Below are 26,118 nucleotides of genomic sequence, written 5' to 3' on the forward strand. Positions count from 1 at the left end.
CTGTGTGTGACCACAGCCAGTGCCGCATCCCAGGGCCCTGACCACAGTGACAGCTTAGAATGAGGCCTCTGATAAACCTGTTGAGACTCATCATTCTGAATCCTCGAACCTCAGCCAGGAATGAGAGTCCTGCTGGGTCGATGGCTGGACTGCCTCCCAGGGCCCAGGCAAGCACAGTGCTGGCTCCGCTGACCCAGGCAGCATAAGCTGAGTGAGGTCTGTGGCCAGGTTCTGAAGCCCAGCAGCCCTCCAGCTTCTCAGGGGGCCTCACCTGCCGTGGGACCCAGTTGCTGTGCTTCTTCTCTGAGCCTCCCTTTCAGCTCTTGGTAAATGTGTGTGTGGTGCTGGCCCAGGGAAGGCTCATCACCCAACAGGAGGATGACGTTCTCTGGAGGTGTTTCAAATGCAATTCTGCTTAGCAGCAAAGGAATAGGTGGTCTGTCCTTTTAAGGCCTCAGCCCCAACCTGGAACTCGGCACAGGCAGAACCAGGTCAGTGGCCTCTGACCAGCCTGTGTGCCAGCGTCTCAGACACGGGTGACCTAGTGTGTGCCAGTTTTAAGTCGTAAGAATAACAATTCAAATTACTTGAGCTTTTTCAATCCAGAAAGACAGTACAACTTTTTACTCAAAAGACCTGCTTGTCAGAGTGGATATATGTTGAAATTAAAGATGTGGAAAAGTCGCCCCACAGTGAGCAACGCAGGACACAAGAATCAAGGATGCTGGGACTGCAGGCATTTGTCCTGCTCTGTCCCTCTGTCCGCCGCAGGGCCAGAAGTTCCCCACCCGTGTCCTCCCTGCCCCAGGTCACAGAGGGCCTCACTGGGACAGTCCACACAGCCAGGCCTTGCGTCAGTAGCAGCATACACAGACTCACACTTTTGCAATTCCTGAAACTCTGTGACAGGGGACGAGAAGTCAGTTGACTCCTTGTCATCAGAGCTCTTGGAGAGTCCATCCTGTGGCTGGATTCTAGGGAGAAATGGAAGATCTGGAGTTGCGCAGGAAGGGCGTCTGGCTAGGTCTGAGACGAGAGCCAGGCAGGCCTCAGCAATGGCCACCCCCTGACCGCCACTCAGAGTGCTTCATGCTGCAGTGGGGACACCTATCACCTTACCAGACAAGCACACTTCCCAGGATGGAAGTGTTCAGGCAGAATTCCATCAGAACAGCCAGAGGCCTTGGTAAAGTGAATCACGTGGTCATGCTGCTCAGGTGACTCCGCACGTTCCGGAAGAATGAGGTGTGTGAAGCTGCCACATCTCCCTACCTGTCCACGTGCAGCACTCCTCCCTCACTCTCTCCACTGCCTTCCCCCTCTTTTCTCTCTTTCCCCCTCTTTCCACATCTTTTATTAGTTTATTAGCATTTTAGTTGCACATAGCTATGGGGTTTGCTGTTACATATTCGTGCGTGCACACAATAGAACAGCATAATTTGGCCAAGACAACTCCTTTCCTCTACTGACCCCCCTTTGATTTTCACGAAATATGAAAACACACCTTTCTTTTCCTTTTCCCCTTTGACTTCTCATATGAGAGAAAACATATGACTCTTGACCTTCTGGTTTGGCTTATTCATGTGACATTACACATCTCCAGTTCCATCCATTTTCCTGAAAATTGCTTTCTCTCTTTATTTCCTTTATTAGAATTTGCTTGATGTTCTCATACTCCAACCTTTAAAAATGTTCCTATAGATTAATTCAATTTGATCTTAAGAATCCATTAAGAGATAAAAGGCTAGTGTCAATAAAGTTTGTATAGCATTAAATGCAAAGAAATGCTGATCTTTTGTAGTAAAATGCAATCTAAGAGTGAGTGGACACCTAAAGCTTTTATATAATGTGTAATATTTTTTGTAATAGAAAGTGCTATAATATGTGTTTATTAAAAATTGGAAAGAACAGGGGTAAAGCAACAACATTAGGCCAGGATTTATTTTCTCATGCCTTCAGTTTCCACTCCCTAGTGAAACAGCCTTAAACACTTGTTGCATGCTTCAGAAAGTACATTTCTATCATTCAATTCCCACGTTCACACCAACAGAATGATGATAGAGGCAAAGAGTGCGGCAGACGACTTCGGAAGGGGTAGGTTTTCACCTGGTGGCTCTGTGCTTAGCATCTCCAGCCAATTTAGGGACCCAAGCCATGTCTGCCTCGAAGGTCGAAGGTCAAAGAGTGCTGCGTCCCTGATGCCGGAGTTCATGCTGCTGGGGCGTGCTACCTCCTACTCTGGCAAAGACTCGCACTGGTACTCTGCATCTCTGATGTTGGAGGAGGTGATCCTGGGAGACTAATGTGCACTGGCAGCCCAGCACACCGTGTGTTCTGAGAACCGCAAACGTTCCTCTGGAGCACTGGAGGTCGTGCATGGCAGTCCGCCCCACAGGCTAAGGGATCGTTGCTGCCCTTGTTTTACAGAGGAGGAGCGGTGGCTGATGCAGAGTAGAAGGCAGTCCTGGATAAAATCGGTGACTTCCGTAGTTGAGCCCGCCCTGGCTCCAAATCCCATGTTACTTTTATTCTGATTGTGTGTCAAAGGTGTTTCCTTGTGAGGATCAAAGAGCAGATCACACAAAATGGCTCGAATCTGGGATTTTACTTTTTAATTTTGGCTCTCACTGTTGATGAAAGAGTACATTTTAGAAACATTTAGGTAATCATGAACTTTTCAACTTGTTTTCCACGTTATGAGCACTACCAGTTCTGTAGATCTTCACACAGTCAACGCGCCCTAAGTGACTGGAACAGTCCCCACATGTGCGTTCCCGGAGACCGGAGGCTGCAGCCTGGCGGTGGCCTGGGCGGAGGCCAGCGCGGCGGAGGGCTTCCCTCTGCGCGGCTTCGGGACCGGCCGAGACTGGAGCTCCCTCTGCTGGTTCTCTTCTCCATTTCACGTCCTGACGGCCTGTGGTCCTCCGCAGCCTGCGGTTATTCTGGTGCCGCGCCTGGGCGCCAGATGCCGCACGCCCATGTATTTCTTACTGGGCACCTGTCCCTCCCGGAATTTGCCACACCACCTGCGCGGTGCCGCAGATGCTGGTGAACCTCAGAGGAGGCAGGAAGGTGATCAGCTTCCCTGGCCTGGCCGTGTGGCCCGCTTTTCACGTTTCTGGCCTTGGGGGCAACGGAGTGCGTCCTGCTGGCCGTCATGTCCTTGGACAGGTTCGTGGCCATCTGCCACCCGCTCCGTTACCCCGCTGTCCTGCGCGCTGGGCTCTGCCTGCGGCTGGCAGCCGCCTCCGGGGCGGTGGGCTTTGGGCACTCGGTGTGGCTGTCCACACTCACCCTCCGCTGCCGCTCTGCGGCCCCGTGTGACCCACCGCTGTCTCTGTGAGGTCCCCGCACTTCTCAGGCCGTCCTCTGTGGACCCCACGGCGAGCGAGGCATGGCTGTTCTTTGCGAGCGTGGTGTCCCCCCAGTCCCCCGACGCTCGTCCTCCGGTCCTACGCCTGCATCGCCCCGCCGTCCTCAGAAGCCGTCTGCAAAGGTCGGCGGAAAGCACTGGGACGGGAGGCGCCCATCTCTAGTGGTGACGCTCTTATGGCCCGGCTACTTCCAGGTACCTGCAGCCCCCTTGCCCAGCTCCCGGGACTGGGGGAAGATGGAGCCTTCGCTCCCATGCTGAACCCCCTCTTCTACACGCTCAGGAACCGAGCGGTGAAGGACGCCTTCAGGAGACGGACGGCAAGAGTCTGCCCATCACGAAGGAGTGGGCGACCATGAGCTCGAGCGTCCCACCAGCTCTTCCTCTTGTCCTGACGTCTGTGACCTGTCAGTGGCACGGCCTTCCCTGCAGGCTCAGCTCAAACCAGGCTGTGGACTTCCCAGCACTGGCAAAGGCGTGCAGGTTGTTGCTCAAAACAGAAAGGACCCGGCCCAACTCCAGCTGCGGGTGGGGCAGCAAGGAACCGGCTTCGCTGGAGTGTGACGTCTACTCAGCTCACAGCTGTACGTTTTCACTCAGAGTCGCTCCCACTTCCCTCCATGAACTTTGTGGACAAAGGGCTGCATTTTTTTTTTTTTTTTTTCTGATGCCTGAACATATTCCTTGAGCAAGTGCTCAGAAATGGGTTTCCAGTTCACCAGAAGCTGCAATCACAGAATCTTCCAGATCCATCAAACTTTACAGGAATGTTTGTGCAATTCAGTGACTTACAGCTGCCTGAGACCAGGCAGAAACTCTTTCCCCAGAATCTCACACATACACAGACACACACCACACACAATGGACATACACACTACATACACCTCCACACACCACATACTGCACATAATTACACACCATACACATCAAGCGCCCCACACATACCATATCCATACCAAACACCTCCACACACCACACACATTGCACACACAGAGACACACACGTATATACACTTTTTTCCCACATGGAAGTTTGCTGAAACTTTGGAAACCAAGCACTATAAGTTTGGATCTGAGGTTGACAATATCAGTGTTAAATTTTCTACTCCCACATCAGCATAATAAATTCACAGTAATTTTTATTCTAGAGTTAAACAGATTTTCTATTCTCTTGAAATATTTTTACACTCATTTTCTTCCTAAGTGGAAGCTTTCCTTTTTATTTTATAGATCAAACCCTAGGTATTTACAAGGCCTAGAAAATTTTCAATTGCTTGAAATTTTTTCATCATTCTCCCAACAATCAATATTGTCCCTATTTTCTTAAACCCTGAAGCTCTCAGAGCCTCGGTTTTGAAATAGCACGCCATGTAATGATTTCCACTGATTTGCTGGGTGCCTGCCTCTCCCGCAAGCTCCCTGACCACCTAGTCTCTCGTGAGCAGTGAACCGTGCCTGCACTTGCCCGCCACCTGGAGAAGTCATGGTGTTCTGAGGAGCCGCGGCTTGCCATCCTTAGCTGACCTTGGTGGTGAGCGGGTCAGTTCTGCTGTGATGACACAGCTGTGCGGTCATCCTCCTCATTGTCTGCTTCTACGGAAAGGTTGTCCAGCGGCCGAAACACGTTGTCTTGTTTCCCTTGAAACATAGGGTCAGGCCACGAACTGCCGCGATACCAACAGAGAGAGAGACATCAATTGGCCACGTCCGACTTTGCTTCTCTTCCCGGTGGGAGTAGTTGTCCAGGCTGTGAACAGACGCACAACGTTGATAGAGTCCTCCACAGTTAAGATACCCTCCTCACTGAAAATCAGCTTGCCACCTATGGTCCAAGTAAAAGACCACTCGGATCACTGAAGACACATGGCAAAGCCAGTGTCCACGCAGTTCTCAGGGTGCTGAGGACGCTGAAGAGGAAACTTCCAGAATAGAAATAGTTTTTAAATGAGGGATCAATTGATTCAATTGATTTTAATGTTAATGTGATAGATTCAGCTTTATGTTGATATTTGCGCTGGCACATAATTGTGTATTGGGAAGAGATTTTCAAAAATATATTAAAGGATTCTTTTGTGTCATTTTTTGAAATTCTGCAAAATTTATCTTTCTAATCCCAGTCATTTAAGAAGAATGTATTTTATTTTACTTTTTAAATCATGGCACAGTATATGCAGCATGGAATTAACCAGTTTAAGCAGCTTTAACCACAGTTTCAGGGTTGACAAGTGCACCCTTAGTTGTGAACAATCGTGGCTCCCTCTCCAGGTGTCTTACCTGCAACCGCTCATTCCTCCCTCCTCCCTCCCCTCCACAGCACACCTTCTGCCCTCCCCACCAGCCCCCCACTCTGACCACTCTGTACTCTGGTCAACCTGCCTAAGTCCAGTCATGCAGCATTTGCTCCATAACTGGGTCTTGAGATCCACCCACACCACAGTGGGTGTTGGGATTTCCCTGGGCCACTGCTGGACACTTGAGTCCCTTACCCCTTTTGGCTATTTTGTAAAACTGTTATGAACATGTTATGCAAATATCTGGGCAAATTCCTTCCTTGGGTTTTTGATATGTTTCCAGAAATGAAATTGCTGGATTTTTAATTTCCTTAGAACTGCCACACTACTTTCCATGGTGGTATCACCATTTTCTATTTTCATCAGTGGCTCACAAAATTGTAATTTCTCCACAAATCTCATTTTTATCAAGGCATTAGATACAGTAGAGCCATATTATAAATATATATTATTTTCAGTCTGAAATTTAAGGAGGCTTTTCATGATGTATTTTTATGATACAGAAATAGCAACCAGAAAATAGTAGTTCTGTTTGTCCTAGTAGTTGGATATCTTCACTCCAAAGTTGATTAATAGAACATAATTAATAAAAGCTTACTGCACTACAGCATAAGCATTTATCCCCCTTAACACCCAATAATCAATAGCTGAGATTAAGTTAAAGAAGGCAGATTTAGACTCACAGAAAGTCATAGAGGAATTGCTAATACTGGAGGAAATGGAAACGGTTCAAACCTAAGAGCAATCAGAACACTGGATTAAAACTATAGGATGAAATTCAGCATCAGTACAAAGACTTTACTGCACGGTATATCCCAGAGGTCAGGCAAGTCACAGGACCAGCAGCGGTTCTCAGAGCTGGGGACACATGTTCATTGCACCACATACGGATGATTGCATTCAACTCATCCTCATTAGCAGCTCTGTGAGTGCACCTATATCCTGACACTTCTGTCCAGAGAGTTTGGTGATGAAACTCTATATATGTATATAGAAACTATATATATATATAGAGAGAGAGAGAGAGAGAGAGAGAGAGGAGAGAGAGAAGAGGAGGAGGAGGAGGAAGAAGAAGAAGGAGAAGAAGAAGAGGAGTAGTAGTGAAGCTGCGGAGATCACACTGGCTCTCAGCATGGAAGGACTGAGTAGTCAGTGCAGGACAGCAATGGTGTCACTCCAAAAATTCCTCATAAAATTACTTGCATGTGATCACTTAGTGGAAGAATTGCACCCCAATGATAGATTTGAAGAGTGGTGGAATTGCATGACTTGCAGGATCATTCCTTACAAGAGATTCTGTGGTTTAGTAGCACAAATGTAGAGGAATTATTTTATTTTATTTTATTTTAGACTGCATTTTGATTCATTGTACACAAACTTTTCATTTCTATCATTCTACATGATGTAGATTCACACCATTTGTGTAACCACACATGTTCATAGGGTAATGATGTCTGTCTCATTCCACCATCCTTCATGCCCCTTGCCCCTCCCCTCTCTCATTTCCTTCTAAGTAATCTAAAGTTCCTCCATTCTTCTCTTAACCCCACCCCCCACCCCCATTATGTATCATCATCCACTTATCAGGGAAAACATTTAGTTTTTTGGGATTGACTTATTTCATGTAGCATGGCATTCTCCAATTCCATCTATTTATCTGCAAATGCCATAATATTATTCTTTTTGGTGTAAAGTTTTGTAAGTTCTTTATAAATTTTGGAGATTAGTGTTCTATATGAAGTCCATGTGGAAAAGATTTTCTCCCACTCAGTAGGCTCTCTTTTCACATTATTAATTGTATTCTTTGCTGAGAAAAAGCTTTTTAGTTTGAATCCATTCCATTTATTGATTCTTGCTTTTATTTTTTGTTCTATGTGGGTCTTGTTAAAGAAGTCAAGTCCTAAGTCAACATGGTGAAGATTCGGGCCTACTTTTTCTTCTATTTGGTGCAGGGTCTCTGGTTCTTGATTCATTTTGAGTTGAGTTTTGTGCAGAGTGAGTGATAGGGGTTTAATTTCATTTTGCTGCATATGGATTTCCAGTTTTCCAAGCACCATTTGTTGAACAGGCTATCTTTTCTCCATTGTGGTTTTGGCACCTTCGTCTAGTATGAGGTAACTGTATTTATGTGGGTTTGTCTCTGTGTCTTCTATTCCGTACAATTGGTCTGCCTGTCTATTTTGGTGCCAATACCATGCCATTTTTTTACTATTGCTCTGTAGTATAGTTGAAGGTCTGGTATTGTGATACCACTTGCTCTGCTCTTCCTGCTAAGGATTGCTTTAGCTATTCTTGGTTTCTTATTCTTCCAGATGAATTTCATGATTGCTTGCTCTATTTCTATGAGGAACATCATTGGGATTTTAATTGGAATTGCATTGAATCTGTATAGCACTTTTAGTAGTATGACCATTTTGACAATATTAATTCTGCCTATCCAAGAACATGGGAGATCTTTCCATCTTCTAAGGTTATCATTTCTTTCTTTAGTGTTCTGTAGTTTTCATTGTAGAGGTCTTTCACCCCTTTTGTTAGATTGATTTTCAAGTATTTTATTTTTTTTTGAGGTTATTGTGAATGGAGTTGTTTTCCTAATTTCTCTTTCAGAGGATTCATCACTTATGAATAGAAATGCATTAGATTTATGTGTATTGAGTTCATATCCTCCTACTTTGCTGAATTCATTTATTAGTTCTAAAAGTTTTCTAGTGGAGTTTTTTGTATCATCCTATCATCTAGAACCATGTCATCTGCAAATAGTGATAGCTTGAGTTCTTCTTTTCCTATTCATATCCCTTTAAATACTCTGGCTAGTGTTTCAAAGACAATGTTGAATAGAAGTGGTTAAATGAAAGAGGGCATCCCTGCCTTGTTCCAGTTTTTAGAGGGAAAGGTTTTGGTTTTTCTCCATTAAGAATGATGTTGGCTCCCCCTAAAAACTGGAACAAGGCAGGGATGCCCTCTTTCACCACTCCTATTCAATATCGTTCTTGAGACTCTAGCCAGAGCAATTAGACAGACCAAGGAAATTAAAGGAATATGAATAGGAAAAGAAGAACTCAAACTATCCCTATTTGCGGATGATATGATTATATACTTAGAGGAACCAGGAAATTCCACCAGAAAACTGTTAGAACTCATAAGTGAATTCAGTAAAGTGGCAAGTTACAAGATCAATGCTCATAAATCCAATGCATTTTTATACATAAGTGATGAATCCTCAGAAAGAGAAATTATGAAAACTACCCCATTCACGATAGCATGGAAAAAAATAAAATACTTGGGAATCAATCTCACAAAAGAGGTGAAAGACCTCTACAATGAGAACTACAGAACACTAAAGAAAGATATTAAAGAAAACCTTAGAAGATGGAAAGATCTCCCATGTTCTTGGATAGGCCGAATTAATATTGTCAAAATGGCCATACTACCTAAAGTGCTATACAGATTCAATGCAATCCCAATTAAAATTCCAATGATGTACCTTACAGAAATAGAGCAAGCAATCATGAAATTCATCTGGAAGAATAAGAAACCCAGAATAGCTAAAGCAATCCTTCGCAGGAAGAGCGAAGCAGGGGGTATCGCAATACCCGAACTTCAACTTTATTACAAAGCAATAGTAACAAAGACCGCATGGTACTGGTACCAAAATAGACAGGTAGATCAATGGTACAGAATAGAGGACACAGACACAAACCCAAATAAATACAACTTTCTAATACTAGACAAAGGCGCCAAAAATATGCAATGGAGAAAAGATAGCCTCTTCAACAAATGGTGCTGGGAGAATTGGAAATCCATATGCAACAGAATGAAACTAAACCCATATCTCTCACCATGCACGAAACTCAACTCAAAATGGATTAAGGACCTTGGAATCAGACCAGAGACTCTGCAGATTATAGAAGAAAAAGTAGGTCCTGATCTTCAACATGTCAGCCTAGGACCAGACTTCCTCAACAGGACTCCCATAGCACAAGAAATAAAAGCAAGAATCAATAACTGGGATAGATTCAAACTAAAAAGCTTTCTCTCAGCAAAGGAAACTATCAGTAATGTGAAGAAAGAGCCTACAGAGTGGGAGAATATCTTTGCCAATCATACTTCAGATAGAGCACTAATCTCCAGAATCTATAAAGAACTCAAAAAACTCTACACCAACAATACAAATAATCCAATCGACAAATGGGCTAAGGAAATGAATAGACACTTCACAGAAGAAGATGTACAAGCAATCAATAAACATATGAAAAAATGTTCAACATCTCTAGTAATAAGAATAATGCAAATCAAAACCACCCTAAGATTCCATCTCACCCCAATTAGAATGGCGATTATCAAGAATACGAGCAACAACAGGTGTTGGCGAGGATGTGGGGAGAAAGGTACACTCATACACTGCTGGTGGGGCTGCAAATTAGTGCAGCCACTCTGGAAAGCAGTGTGGAGATTCCTTAGAAAACTTGGAATGGACCCTCCATTTGACCCAGCTATCCCACTCCTTGGCCTATACCCAAAGGACTTAAAATCAGCATACTACAGAGATACAGCCACATCAATGTTCATAGCTGCTCAATTCACAATAGCCAGACTATGGAACCAACCTAGATGCCCTTCAATTCATGAGTGGATAAAGAAACTGTGGTATATATATACAATGGAATATTACTCAGCCATAAAGAATGACAAAATTATGGCATTTGCAGGCAAATGGATGAAATTGGAGAATATCATGCTAAGTGAGATAAGCCAATCTCAAAAAGCCAAAGGACGAATGATATCGCTAATAAGTGGAGGATGACACATAATGGGGGGGAGGGAAGGGTTAATGTTAGGGTTAGAGTTAGGGTTAGGGAGGGGGGCAAGTATGGAGGAAGAAAGTACTGTATAGAGGGTAAAGAGGGGTGGGAGGGGTGGGGGGAAGGGAAAAAATAACAGAATGAATCAAGCAACATTACTGTATGTAAATTTATGATTACACAAATGGTATGTCTTTACGCCATGCACAAGCAGAGAAACAACATGTATCCCATTTGTTTACAATAAAAAAAAAAAAGAATTATGTTGGCCATGGGCTTAGCATAGACAGCCTTTACAACACTGAGGTATGTTCCTACTAACCCTATCTTTTCTAGTGATTTGAGCATGAAGAGGTGCTGTATTTTATCAAACACTTTCTCAGCACCTATGGAAATAATCATATGGTTCTTAACTTTAAGTCTATTGATGTGATGAATCGCGTTTATTGACTTCTGTATATTGAACCAACCTTGCATCCCTGGGATGAACCCCACTTGACCATGGTGCACTATCTTTTTAATATGCTTTTGTATGCGATTTGCCAGAATTTTGCTAAGGATTTTTGCATCTATGCTCATCAGGAATATTGGTCTAAAGTTTTCTTTCCTTGATGTGTGTTTGTCTGGTTTTGGTATCAGAGTGATAGTGGCTTCATAGAATGAGTTTGGAAGGGGTCCCTCCTTTTCTATTTCCTGGAATACTTTGAGGAGTATTGGTATTAGTTCTTTAAAGGTCTTCTAGAACTCAAGTGAGAATCTGTCTGGTCCTGGGCTTTTCTTGGTTGGTAGACTTTTGATGGCTTCTTCTATTTTGGTGCTTGAAATTGATCTGTTTAAATTGTGTATGTCCCCTTGATTCAGTGTGGTTGGAGCATATGTCTCTAAAAATTTGTCAATGTCTTTGATATTTCCTATTTTGTTGGAGTATAGATTTTCAATGTAGCTTCCAATTATGTATGTCAGTGGTGTCTGCTGTGATCTTTCCTTTTTCATCATGAATGCTAGTAATTTGAATTTTCTCTCTCCTTCTCTTTATTAGTGTGGCTCAGGGTTTATCAATTTTGTTTACTTTTTCAAAGAACAAACTTTTTGTTTTGTCAATTTTTTGAATTGTTTCTCTTGTTTCAATTTCATTGATTTCAGCTCTGATTTTAATTATTTCCTGTCTTCTACTACTTTTGAGGTTGATCTGTCTTCTTTCTCTAGGACTTTTAGATATAATGTTAGGTCATTTAGTTGTTGACTTTTTATTCTTTTAATGAATGAGCTCAATGAAATGAACTTTCCTCATAACACTGCTTTCAGAGTGTCCCAAGGATTTTGATATATTGTATCATTGTTCTCATTTACCTCTAAAATTTCTTCTTTGCTCCCTAATGTCTTCTGTTATCATCGCATCATTCAATAGCATATTATTTAGTCTCCAGGTGCTGGAGTAGTTTTTGTTTTTTTATTTTATCATTGATTTTTAATTGCATTCCATTATGGTCTGACAGAATACAAGGTAGTATCTCTATTTTTTTGTATTTACTAATGGCTGCTTTGTGGCATAGCATATGGTCTATTTTGGAGAAGGATCCATGAGCTGCTGAGAAGAAACTGTATTCACTCACTGATGGATGAAATATTCTATAATCAGGAACAAAAATAATTACTTGAAATCAAAATTCTGATGTATTGGGATTTCTAACTTAATGTTGGAGCGAACCAGCCATCTATTGACATTTAAGGCAATGTAACTGTCATCCTCTGATCAAGGTGCATAGCATTAGTTTGTTTTCAGTGCTTAATTATTTTAAGTACACTTTTACGACTGTTTGCCAGTTGGTATACCATATGTTTTTTTTTTTTTTTTCCCAGTTTTGGTTATTCTTACTAACGGTCATCAGAAAAATCATGTACAAGTTTTTGTGTAGTTTTATATTTTCATTTTTCATAAGCAAATGCCCAGGAACAAAAAATGCTAACTTTATGGCAAGTAAACAGGTGAACATAGATGAGTAATTTTATAAGGGGAGATTTTGGAGCAAACCATTTCATTGCTGTTCCACACCAACCAAGTACAGTCCTTCCACACCGTGAGCCAGTGTGTGTGCTGGGATTTTTAACAAGCTACCTGTCTTCCAGAGTGGATGTACCACTTTACATTTCCTTCAGCAATATATGCGGGTCTAATTTCTCCACATCCTCAATGACAAATAAAATTTTCAGTCTTTTCCATTGAAGGCATTCTAGAATATGTGTGGTAATAGTTCTTTGTGACTTTAATTTTAATTTTTCAAATGATCAATGGTATTGAGTTCATTTTTTGCAATTATTAGCTATTAATAAATCTCTTGTGGTAAAACATGTATTAGATATTTTGCCCATTCTTCAATTGGCTTGCTTGTCTTATTACCTAGTTAAAAGAGTTTCTTATATTTCATAGATACTAGTCCTTTACCAGATACCTGTTTAGTGACTACTTTCTCCTAATATATGACATTTTGTTTCATTTTCCTTTGCAATGCTTTTACTGAAATATAATTCACACACAATAAAATGCATGTTTTAAAATTGTAACTTCCAGTGGTTTTTAGTATATTCAAGGAATTGAGTAAGCACAGCAATCTAATTTTAGAATACTTCATCATCCCAGAGAAAGTGTGTACACATGAATTGTAAGTCATTTTCTATGGTACCTCCTGATTCCCAACCCAAGCTCCCGGCAACTTACTAAAAAAGGTATCAACTGTGAATCAGGAAATAGGCTCTCACTGGACACTAAGTCTGCCAGCAACTTAATCTTGGACTTCCAAACACCCAGATGTGTGAGAAACAAGTTTCTGTTGTACATAAACCACTTGGTTTATGGCATTTTGTTATAGCAGCCTGGTCTGAATAAGACACTTGGTAATGTTCTTTGGGTACTTGAAAAGGGTGTGTGGATTTGTGTTGCTGGTGGAGACTTCCATGAATATCAGTTGTCTCTGCTGGTTGGTTGTAGTGTTGGGATGTCCCATGCTCATGGTTTGGAAGATTCAGTATTAATAAGATAACAAGTCTTCTTAATTTCACCTATAGATTCACTGCAATTCTAATCAAATCCCAGTAAGATATTTCACAGATATCAACTGTATGATTTTAAGGATTAAATAGAAAGATGAATGATCTTGAATATCAAGCACAATACTGAAGGAGAAGAAAGTTGAAGAACTCATACTACCCAATTTCAAGACTTACTATCAAGTTACAGAAACAAAGACAGGCTGGTATTGGCAAAGTGATAAAATACAGGCTATATATTTTCACAAAAATTAGCTCAACATAGACCATTAACCTAAATGTGAAATGCAAAACTGTAAAATTTCTAGAAGAAAACATAAAACAAAAAAACTATCTAAAGAGCTTTGATGATGAGTTCTTAAACACATCATCAAAATCGTAAATGCATAAAAAAACCAAGATTAAGTTGGAATTGACGAAAATCAAGAACTTAGGCTTTGCACAAAGACAAGTTAGAGACTGGTAAAAATATTTGCAAAATATATCTCATAAAGGCCCTCTAGCGAAAAGATGCAAAGAAACCTTAAGACTCTAGAGTAAGAAAATAAATAAAACAATTTAAAGAAAGACTATTTAGATATTTTAAAATATCTCACCAGATAACAAATGAGCATGTAAAAAAGGTGCTCCATATCATTTTTTTGGTCAGGAAAATGCAAATTAAAGCAAGGGAGCAGCACCAGGAACGCACACTGTAGTGGGCTGCAGTTCTGGAGTGAGCTGGTGGAGACGGCACACAGTGCCCTGGACACACCCAGGGACATGGAAACGTCACAATGCAAACCACCTTGCATGTTCAGTCACAATGAGACAGTGATGAGCTAACAGAGAGGGAGGGCAGGGGAGGATTCCAGGAAGCGGCCACAGGGGCAGTGTGGGAAACTTGTGGAACCTGCACAGCCAGGGGTGCCTGAAGTGGAAGTCACACTGTGAGGACATCTGGGGACACACACGGCCCCTGCTGGTGTCAGGTCTGCTAAGCTCCTGGATTGCTCCAGGGCCAGTTTCTGGTCTGACACTGTCAGCGTGTGGAACTGTGGGAGACAGGCACGCTGAACTCTGCATACATCTGCCTTTTCTCATGTATCTACGATTATTTTTGTTTTCAGAACAGAAACACGTATCAGTAATACCCTGGACCAACATCATTCAGAACTGAAAATGATTCACTTGGACATTCACAAACATGGTCTTCAGAATCACAGCGTGACATACAAATGATGTTAGCTAACTTCCACCAAAATCACCCACCAAGACCAGACTCCAGATTGCCAAAGGAATAGAATGGCCCAGCTGGGTGGCCGTGGCCGGTTTCAAATTCCCGCCACACTGGGACTGGCCCAAGGAGCTCAGTGCCGTGACTTAGAGGCCACACTGAGTGCTCCCACAGCCACTGAGTGCTGTCCGTCAGCAGCTGGCACCGAGCTCTCCCTAGAGTGCTGTTCCTTGAGGTCAGCAACCCCAGCATTTGGTAGTAAGTCAACTGTGGGATCCTTTGCATTCTGAAGGGGCCTCAGTGCATCCTCACAAGGGCAGACATCTCAGAGGAGGATTCGCCTCTCCTGCCCAAGAAGCCTCAGCTGGCAGAGGGTCTTGGGCAGGACCCATCTGCCCGCGTGGAGCCCCATGAAGCTTTGCCTCTGACAGCTGCTCACTTCACAGCAAGGCAGGTAAAAGCACAGGCTCACGACTCAGGTTCTCCTGGCCACCTTAGGTGCTGCTCCACCCAGAAGCGGCTGGCCCGTGGAGTACGCGGCTGGACTGCCGAAGGCCTGAGAGACACAAGCCCAGAGGCAGCACTAGGAAGGCTCCTTCTTCAGGGTGCAGCATGTGCCTTAGAAACAGGAAGCTCCGCGGCTGTACCTGGCCTGAGCGTGTCCCTAAAAGTCCACATGCTGGAAGCTTGAGCCCCGGTATGGTGGTGCCGAGGTGGCAGAAGCTCTAAGAGGTGGGATGGAGTGGAAGGAAGAAGGCGTCCACCCTCTGAAGAGATGAATGTGGTGTCCATGGGACCCCAATTCTCACAAGAAGGAGTTGCTATAAAAATGGCAAGCCTGAGCAGCAATCCCTCTGGTCTCCTGTCTTACCATGTGATCTCTTGCATGTGCTCCTGCCATGATGCCACCCCCGCTGGTGGCAGCCAAGGGAGCCCTGGCTAGAGGCCAAACAGATGGGGCTGCTGATCATGGACTTTGAGTTTCCAAAACTCTTATCTAAATAAACCTCTTTATCAAGTATCTAGCCTCAGTTATTTTGTTATAGCAATAGAAAGCAGACTGATGCACCACCCAAATGAAGACAGGTGGGACTACTTTACTCAGAACTTGTGATGGCAATGGAGTCAGCTACCATCACCTGCTTTTGACAGATTCTTAGGAACAGGACAGGGATGGGGGTGGTTTGTAGTAGGACAGCTGCTGGTGTGCTTGGGTTGGAGGTCATTGGCCTGGAGAAAATGGAGAGCTAACTTAAAGGCAAGACCTACATTTTTTTTTTTTTTTTTTGGCTTTTAGCATATATTTGTTCTTCCCTGTTGATTCTATTTGTAAATCAGATGTTTTTCACAGTGCCTGAAAATCTGTTTGATAAATCAGAGTATTGCATTCTCAGAGTAATGCTGCATTAGAAACTTTTAAGGGAATAATCACTGAAGCATGAGCACAGAACAGAAGAAGTCACTGGTGGAGAACAGCTCTCTTAGGTACTCAATAGAAATCCCCGCTCAACAAAGGTGAGGGATGATTATTTGAGTTATGTTGGGAAAGTTTGAGGAATCATGGTGTAGATGATAATGTCAGGCAAGTCCCCAGGGCTGACACGGGGCTCTGAGAGGTGACTGTGAAGCAGATGAAGCCGCCGGTGACAGCAGCAGGCTCACTGTAGCCCTCTTAGGTAATCAGTCCTGAGGTGGCTGCTTCTCCTCGAAGACAGGTGCCCCTGGAGATCGCTCCACTATGCGGTTATGACTCATTTGAAACTTTTTAATAGCTGCATGCAGTGTGAGAGAGCATGTCAGCAAGTTCTATTCCCTGGAGCTGAATCTCTGTGAGAAAACAGGATCATGCTCACAGTGGCTCTGCCTGATAATCACTGTAATGAGCTCTCTGGGGTCCTGCTGTCCCAGCTTCTGCGAGGAACTGCAGACGTTGAAAACCGCTCTCCTGCTTATTACACCCATGACCTCCTCATCCAGAGTACCCCACAGGAATGCCCCAGTTGATCAGAGGCAATCACATGAGCAAGTGCAGTCACATTTCACTTTAGTCAGAAAATAAAAATGACCCAAGGGGAAAAAACAAACAAACAAACAAACTGCTTTCATCAATAAATCCAAACATTTCTCATTCTTCTTCAGTGTTCCCAGTTTCTAATTCTGCCTTTGCCTTCTCACCCACTCAGAAGATGACTGTCAGGACACGCGAGTAACTCCCCCTTCAGCGAGTTAGCAGGCTGCCTGTGTTTCCTGTCCCCCTAGAAGACAGGTTCAGGAAGGCACCCACCACCCAGGTACTGATCCACCCAGCTCAGGCTCACGTGAAGCCCTGCAAATACTCACAGGGGAAGCAAGGTGCTGCCACACCTGGCCTTCTTCCAAACACAGTGCAACCATTATCTTGAAAACTGGCAAGAAGAAAAATAAACTATTTTGTTAATGAATTGGTTGTTTGTTTAACCATGCGTTGAGGAGTGCTGTGTTTACAGGTGGTATCCGAACCCACAGGATCAAAGTGAAGTTTAATTTAGAGGAAACGTGCAAATACACCGTGGATACACTGATTTTATCAATAGAACCGTGACCAGGTCTTAGTGTTACAGGTAGTTTTTCTGCTTTGAAACACATTTGTTTTCTCCACCTGTCAGTCTATGAAAGAAGCAGCACCATTCATTTCCTACCAAATTCCCAGTGTTCTGAGGAAATAAGGAGGAAATGATGAATTAAGTTGTGTGGCTGCAGGAGACGACGTGAGCAGGCTCACATCGCCTGCTGTACAACGCATGTGCAAACCTGACCGGCCACTTGGCTTCGGGATCAAATGCAGACGCATGTTCTTTGAGAGGCTGAGGTTGTTCTGGGGAAAAACTGAATATTGAACGCAAGCTAAATTGCTTTAATTTTCTTCCAAACTTCTAAATATTGCAGTAACATACTGTCATAGTTATATATTGCACGTTTATAAGGTTATGGGGTAACATTCTTAAAAAAAATCTTGAAAAAATAAGAAGCAGAAATTGAAAGTCCATTTCTTTCAAACCTCAGTTATGTTTGCGCATTTATATAAAGCATAGCATTTTGGTAATAGGGTTGCAACATATCTGAAATTCTAAAACATTTTTCAAAAATAGTTGATATAATTATATATTTAATATATAATAGTTTAATTTTATTAATTTTAAAAGTATTTGTTGGAAAGACTCTTTGATTATTAAAAATATTTGATGTCTGTTCCACATATATGGTGCACAATTTCAATTATTTTTAAAATCTATTAGCAGGATTTATCTGGAACTTGTTGAGTCATTGCTATTTGTTCACTGGCTGTAATACATGATTCTCGTATTCATTTTTTTACTTCATTCTTAGTTTTATAATAACTATAGAATGATATAATTTAAAATCCTGATATATATATATATATATATATATATATATATATATCACACACACATACACACAAATTCTGCTTCTGAAATGAGCGTTGGGGTCCATCATGAGTCTCAGGGACATCAGCTGGAAGAAAACATGTCAGCTTTAATGTCACACTGGCAAGCTTAGATATGTGACACCCATAAAATAATGTCTTTCATCCTTAATTTTACTGGCGGAGTCACCACTATCATTGTAGAGAATCTAGGGGGCAATTTTACTTTCTCAAGAAGGTCTGAGAATAGTTCCGTTTTCCATTTGAATATTATTTAAGGTCAATCAAATTCCATGTATATATTGTATATACTACATTCCAGGGGTTTTATTACCGCAGACTGAAAATAAAATCTACAGGTCAAGTGACAACAACAAAGAAAACGTACTCTTTTGGAGTATCCTTTTGAAAATTATATGAAATTATAAAGAAATTAAAATGTACAATTCTTCAGAAAACTGACAAATCTCAAAAATTCCGATTCAAGAAGTGTTCAAAGCTCTTCATGTGTGCGCTGTGCTGCCAAACAGCCTGTTCGCTGCAACCAGCGTTCAAACCTTGAGGAGATGAACACCTATCACCCCAGGGAAAAAGAAAAGAAAAGAAAAGAGAAGAGACCCTCAGGGTTTTGACCCGACCATCTGATGTGCTGCAGATTCCCTAAGAGCGCGCTCTCCCTCTGCAGCTCCAGCTGATTACCCTCCAGTCCCCGTGGTGCCAAGGGGCGTCACCTCTGCTGCGAGAATCTGGCCCAACGCTCGTCCGTCGGGCTATAAGAGCCCCCGCAGGTGCTGGTGGTTTTCTCGGTCGGCGGCAGCCCTCATCTGGGTTTGGCGGGCAGCTCCTGGAGGCCTGCTGAGGGTCGGGAGCTGGCCCAGATGGCAGGTAGACGGAGGAGGGGCTGAGGGTGCTGGGCCGCCTCTGGGATTCACTGCGCTGTACCTTTTCCCTGTAGTGGTGCTATTCCACTTGCCCCTTAAGTCGACTTCTAAGAAAAACGAAGCAAGTGGCTTTTACTCTTTTCAGAAAGAAAACAGAACGAGCCCACAGAAGAGAGTTCAGGGCCTGGGCGGCTGGGTATTGCCAAGTGGGGTCTCTGCAGTCACCGTGTTCTACACAGTTTCTGGCGGCTCCCGACCTTAATTTCTGCCTATGTCACTGCACGAGTGTCCAGAAAATTCTCCGTAGCAAACCAGACTGCAGGCAAAACGTTAGCAGTGTTCCTCCTGTAACCCTCAGGAAAGCTGAAACCAGTAAGACTAAATGACTAGAGAGTGCCAAGTTTTTCTTTTATTTTGGTATGCTATGTTTGACTGTGGAAAATAAATTTACTCTAAGAACTTCAACGTTGAGAAGTTTTCCCCAAATATTTTTTTTAATTTTAAAATCAAAAGATCTGTGACAAAAGTTGTTTTCTTCTGTCCCCTTTCCCCAGTTTACCAATTGAATGTATTATTTTTGGAAGCAGCCTTTAAGTCCCTAATCACACAGCAGTCTAGGTGTTTTGTAACATCCACTTAATAATTTAATCCTGCTGGGTACCAAGGTGCATGCCTGTAATCCCAGTGGTTTGGGAGGCTGAGGCAGGAGGATGGAAAGTTCAAAGCAGCCTCAACAACTTAGTAAGACCCTGTCTCAAAAACAACAAACAAGCAAACAAACAAAACAAAAAACAGTCCAGGGATATGGCTCAGTGGTTAGATGACCCTGAGTTTAATCCCCATAGTGTGTGTTTTATGAATCTAGCTCTCTTTATTCTTCTTAGCCATATATATTAGGGTCTTTTTTTCAGTCTTTTAAATTACTATTTGTAAAATTACCATCATTTACCACATTCTCTTTCCCTTTCTATCCACTCATTTGTGGCCATGAACCTCTCTCATGCAAGCAAATCACATTGTTTTCATGTTTCTAAAAGGCTAAGAGAGGACAAGACATATCTAAAGTTGCTATTTTGTTTCTGGGCAGAATACCCTCCCCAACCCTGGCATCTGATTACAGGGTTCTGTAACTTAAGTAGGAATGAGTGGCCAAGACCTGCACTGACCACGTTTCCTGGGAAGGAGAACTGGGGTGCTTAAGGGGGCACTGACACTGCAGAGGATCCGCCCATATGCTCTGGAAAGACCCCACCCCAGCTCAGGAGAGGCAGCAGCTTCCCTGCACCCTGTACTCCGCATGCCAGGCCTGAGTACAGCCTGGTTGTCACACTGAGGAGACCACTGTGCACACTCAGAGCCCGGGTGGTGATAGACCTGATGCCCTAGTTACATGAAGAAGAGCGGGAGGGAGCAAAGGTATGCTCAAAGAAACCAAGTGGGGCTGGGCGCACACACTGATCCCAGCCACTCTGGAGTCTGCTGTAGGAGGCCTACAATTCCCGGCTGGCCTGGGAACTTGGCAATATCCTGTCTCACAAAAAAGAATTTAAAAAGTACTGGGGCTTTAACTCAGTGGGGAACACCCCTTGGTTCAATCCCCAGTTCCAGGAAAACAAAACAAAAACCCAGTTGAGATGAGATAACCACCTGTAAATATGCAACCGAAGAGAGATTAAATTTGAGGTGCACCTACATTAAAGCTAAAATATTTTGCTTTCTGAATCATAAGGAGAAAATTTCTATTTAATAAAAATGATCATGTCAGAATTTCCCCAGCAGAAGAATTTGCCGGTGTTTGAGCGCAGGGCCAACACCACGTTATGGGAAGGACCGACAGACTCCGCCGCCACGTGTCCCCCACACCTGATATTTATGGCTTCTAGAAGTGTGGGTTCATTGCTCTCCATTTCGTTCCCACCCGCGCCACAGACGAGGTGACAGGGAGCCTGGAAGAGTCCAACGGCAGCGCGGAGGACGGCTTCTTCTTGGTGGGCTTCTCTGACCGGCCCCAGCTGGAGACCGTGCTCTTCGCGGTGAATCTGCCCCTGTATGTGGTGGCCGTGCTGGGAAACTCCACCATAATCCTCGTGTGCGTGCTGGACCCTGGGCTGCACACCCCGATGTACTTCTTCCTGGCCAATCTTTCCTTCCTGGACCTCTGCTTCAGCACCAGCTGCATCCCGCAGATGCTGGTCCACCTGCGAGGCCCCGCGAAGACCATCAGCTTCGCGGGCTGCGCGGTGCAGCTGAGCTCCTTCCTGACCGTCGGGGGCGTGGAGTGCATCCTCCTGGCGGTGATGGCCTACGACCGCTACGCCGCGGTCTGCAGGCCGCTGCGCTACGCGGTGCTGCTGCGCCCCTCGCTGTGCTTCCGGCTGGTGGCCGTGGCCTGGGGCAGCGGCCTGCTCAACGCCGGCGTCATGTCGCCGCTCACCATGGCGCTCCCGCGCTGCGGCCGCCGCAGGGTCCCGCACTTCCTCTGCGAGATGCCGGCGCTGATCAAGATGGCCTGCGCCGACGCGCGGGCCGTGGAGCTGCTGGCCTTCGCCTTCGCGGTGCTGATCGTCCTGCTGCCGCTGGCGCTCATCCTGGCCTCCTACGGCCACATCGCGGCCGCCGTGCTGAGGATGCGCTCCGCCGCGGGGCGGTGGAAGGCCCTCAACACCTGCAGCTCGCACCTGGCCGTGGTCTCCCTGTTCTACGGCAGCATCATCTACATGTACATGCAGCCCGGGAACAGCTCCTCGCAGGACCGGGGCAAGTTCCTCACGCTCTTCTACAACCTGGGCGCGCCGGTGCTGAACCCGCTCATCTACACGCTGCGGAACCAGGAGGTGAAGGCCGCGCTGCGGAGGGCTTTGGGGCGGCAGCAGAAAAGGTTCCCTCTGAGCTCATAGGAAACCCAGCCAGTGCATCACAGCACCGGGGACTGAACTCCGGGGCGCTTAACCACAATCCACGTCACCCGCCCTTTCTGTTTTGAGACAGGGCCTCACCAAGTTGCTGAGGCTGGCTTTGAACTTGCCATCCTCCTGTCTCAGACCTCCTGATTCTCTGAAATTACAGGCGTGTGCCACTGAGTCCAGCTTAAAACTTTTTTTTAGTGTGGATGAACACACTGAAGTGTATTCGTAGTCATTATGAATCAACCATCACTACACGTGATATGGATAGTTCTCCACAGAATCATACAGAGTAAAAAGTGAGCTCCAGAAGAAAAGTGAGATGACTCTGATACAAATACAAAATAAACATGTATTAAAGACTTATTCCACTCAATGAGGGAACCAGGCAGATGTAATAATCAGTTAAAAATAAAGTAAAACAAACAGATTTATAAGGAGTGAAGAAATAGTGAAATCAGTGTGCAACTGGACATAAAAGCTTCCTCCACCATGGAGAGGTGGTCACTTCAGACTCTTTCGGGACTGAATTTGCACATTGTAGGTAAGAATCATTTTACATTGCTATCGGTTATCAATAGCTTACAAAGTTGTAAGACACCGTCACAGAATCATTCTGGGGAGGTGTTCTTGGGGGCCTAGACAGTTGGATGCCCTCAGAAGCTCGCTGGGTACCTTAAGCGTGTTTTAGCAGTAGTTGAACAGTGCTCATTAGAAGAACGTGAGAACCTAAACAGCCCAGGTCACCGACATGAAGGAGGGGTGTGGGAACAGTGTGCAGGCCTGGGCCACTGAGGTTCTGACCCTGCAGTGTCCTCTTCCCTGGAGAGCCAGTGCACTCTCACCTGTTGACCAGACCCAGCCCTGCCAGGGCCTCCCCGCTTAGTTCACTACTACCTGAGCTAGATTCAGTGGTATTACCAACCCACATGGCCCACAGAAATCCCTTGACTGAATCTTCCCCATGCTTCAGCCCCTCACTTAGTAAAGCATTCTTGTAAAACTGTCTAGGACTCCGGTATAAAAATGTTGGCACTCCTTTTAACCTACTGCAATTTTCTATGTTGAAATGACAGTTTTTCTAGTTAATATTGCTGTATACATTTTGTGTCTCTCCTATTAGATTCTATGTTCTTTGTTAGTAGGGCCACTTATGTTTTTACTTCTTAGCCTCATTCTGGGTAATAAATTGCTGTTAAAGTGCTTTGTAGATAGTATGTGATTCGTAATAGCTTGTGATAATTATTAATTTTAGCTGATTAATCATATCCAGAAATTATTCTTTCATTTTCAATTAATGTCACAATTGTACTTGTTCTTCGACATTATAGGTAAATTCATCACAATATGCTGTCTCAGTTTAAATCTGTCAAACATTTGAAACTGTTCTTTCTCAGTTCGGTGTACAATGGTGAGAGAGAAAAAGCAATCATTGAGGAATCTCTGCCCCTGGGTATCAAAAGTCATCCCCAGAATTTTGGAACAGAACATTATTTTTTGTCTGAGATGTGCATCATGAAGCCAGAGGCAGCTATGAATTTTGGTATGGTCTAGAGCTGTCTCCCTGGAGGAGTCTGGACTACTTGGTTTGGTGCAGTAAGCCTTCGCAGGCTGGCCTGAGAGAGATTTCTGCCCACCTCATTAGAATGATTTTCCCTCAGAACTCCTAATTCATGATTCCATTTCCCATTACCATGTGATCAGATTTCAGAGAGGGCTTCTGGTAAACAAGAGTGGAATGGTATGTTTGCGAACTGCAGATGTTCTGCAAAGATGGAGGGTGGGGTGTTGAGGGGCACTGTGTCCATGTAATACCCTGTTCACAGGCAGGGCTGAAATCACCCAACAGATGTGTTGTAACGGACGGTTACAGAAGATGCTTTGAACAAACTTTACCTTTGTCTCTGGTACAGAACTGCAAGTAACACTTTTCAAGGCACTGGAGATTGAAGTTAGGTGACCCCTAGACTTCTAGTCCTGTTAGGGAAACTACCATAAGAGGCGTAGATTTGGTGATTTCCAAAATAGCTTCGACTTCTGTTTTTTTTCCTAATTTATGAAAATGCCAATAGTAACTTAATACCTTAAAAAAGCACATTCATTTTGCCTGTTCTATATTTTATAAAATAGTTATCTTGAAATAGTATATTAAGAGAATTTTAAGACTGAGAATCAGAAACAAGTGTTTGTCTTGCTATTAGAGGCCTAGCGTACTAAAATGATTTATAAAGGTCTAACAGAAGGAATAGCAATGTGAGTGAGTGTCCCATCCACTCCTAAGTTGACCCTTCATGGTCTCCTTTCTGTCCTGATGTTCCAGGTAGACATGCTCAGGGACTTTCACAATGGAACGCTTTTCTCTGTTCTACTGCAGAGCCAGAATTTCCTCTGATGGAACTCAGAAGTTTTAAATACGTTTGATAGTATTAAAAAGGAGTGAATTAATTCAGTCTCTGGAGTAGTTTATTGTCTGAGGTGTCATTCTTTACACACTGTCACTAAGGGGAATGGATCCATAATGTGAGACTATCAGTTGTGATCATGAGGCTCACAAGTCATCTATTCAGTCTGGGGAGATGGGGGTTCGTGCTCTACTCCTGTGGTTCATAGGCCCCCTTCAATGGAATGAGGAATCCTGCTGTCCTGCACATCCTCCCTGCTCCCTGCCCTCCCCCATCTCCTTCCTCTACTCTGCTGATGCTCCTTTCACTCATTATTTATTTATTTTTCATTGATACTATCTACATATACTGACAGGTAGACTCCACAATAGGATATTTATAGATACTGTAAGCATGGGGGCAGGGCTAGTGACCAAATAAAATCAGACAGAAAGTGAGGCTTTCAGACAGAAGGAAACTTTATTGGAATTTGGCTCTCAGGTGAAATTCCCAGCCCCTGGAGTACAGGTCAGTGTAGGGAGCCGAAGAAAATCACGGATGGCTCTGGCTGCTCAGGGTCTTTATAGGCCGGAATGGGCTGGGGGTCCTGCCGGGGGATAGGTGGAGGTAAGGGTCAGTGGAGTTTTCCTGCCCCTGTTTGGTTGGTCGCCATGGGGTGTGCTGTCCTCTGCCTTAGTTACTCCACTCTCCCTCACATAGTCACCCAAATTCCAATCTAACATCCCGACCTTTTTGGTGACATAGGGCGCCAGAGTCTATCTGGCTATTTCCTGCCTGTTGGGGGGTGTCGTGGGGAAAAAAAGTTCGGTTCTAGGTCGGTGGGGAGGCAGCTGTAAGAGTGCAGGAGCATCTGGTTGTATGTCACCCTGGCAGCCTCACTCATGCGGTTCCGGGCAAACCTGAGAAGACAGGGAGCAATCGTTAGCAGAAATTCTATCACAAGTAGGGGAGTCAGGGTAAGGGTCAGCCAGGGACAAGAGTGGAGTTAAGCCATCCTGGCCAGGGGTCATTTGATTCTTTTTGCTTCAGTCTTTCACTCAAATGTCTGAGAGTTTTGACATTTTTTCCATTAGACTGGTTTCACTGATGCAGCAACAACATTCTTCTCTTAGGAAGAGGCGTGTTCCCCCTTTGTCTGCTGTCAGATCTAGTGCTTGATGGTTCTGCATGGAAACTTGAGCAATAAATATTATTCATCTTTGCAGGCATGTTGGGGAGGGCAGCAGATGCCTCTACTACCTTCTGGAGTTGCTGTTCTAGCTTTTGGGTGGCAGTGACTACATAACCAAGTCCTCCTGTTGGTATAACCTGTGTTTAGTAGAGATATTTCTGTGACTTAGGGCTAGATAATCACACTAACAAGCATAGATTAAGCCTACCTACATAGCTTAGGAGGAATTGTAGACCTTAAACTGACTAAAAACTCCTGATTCTGGCAGTTTCTCCCGATAGTTGGCAGGTACATCTGCCTAAGAATCTCTCTCTTGTAGCTTCCAGTCTTTATTTGTTCTTGGCGGGTTAACACAAGTGTACATCTTAGGTTGCATTTAACTATCATTTCTTTTAAATGCTCAAGAATGACTATATTTCTATTTTAACTATTTTAATAAGTGTTTAAGGCCAAACTGGTCAAATTGACCTGTTTCTGTCTGTTAAGAGTTGGCTGAGTTCCCACAGGAGTCACTAGTGGAGAACTTAAGAGCAGCTTCTTAGCTCTGTTAGTGCTGTTTGTTAGGCAGGGTCTTCTCGATGAGGTGGCTTCCCTTGGAAGCATCAGGGATG

At 44.1% G+C, this 26,118-nt stretch overlaps 1 protein-coding gene across 1 annotated transcript; it reads left to right on the forward strand.

The window, feature by feature from the left end:
* Positions 1 to 3,157: 3,157 nt before the first annotated feature.
* On the forward strand, positions 3,158 to 21,928 carry LOC306665818 (putative olfactory receptor 2W6; the record flags this gene model as incomplete). The annotated part of the gene is made up of 3 exons (XM_079147417.1): positions 3,158 to 3,339; positions 3,429 to 3,568; positions 20,961 to 21,928. 3 exons carry the CDS (start codon positions 3,158 to 3,160, stop codon positions 21,926 to 21,928), a joined length of 1,290 nt encoding a protein of 429 aa, XP_079003543.1.
* Positions 21,929 to 26,118: the final 4,190 nt, after the last annotated feature.

This window comes from Sciurus vulgaris (genome assembly GCF_902686455.1).
Source record: "Sciurus vulgaris genome assembly, chromosome: 7".
Classification (NCBI taxonomy): Eukaryota; Metazoa; Chordata; class Mammalia; order Rodentia; family Sciuridae; genus Sciurus; species Sciurus vulgaris.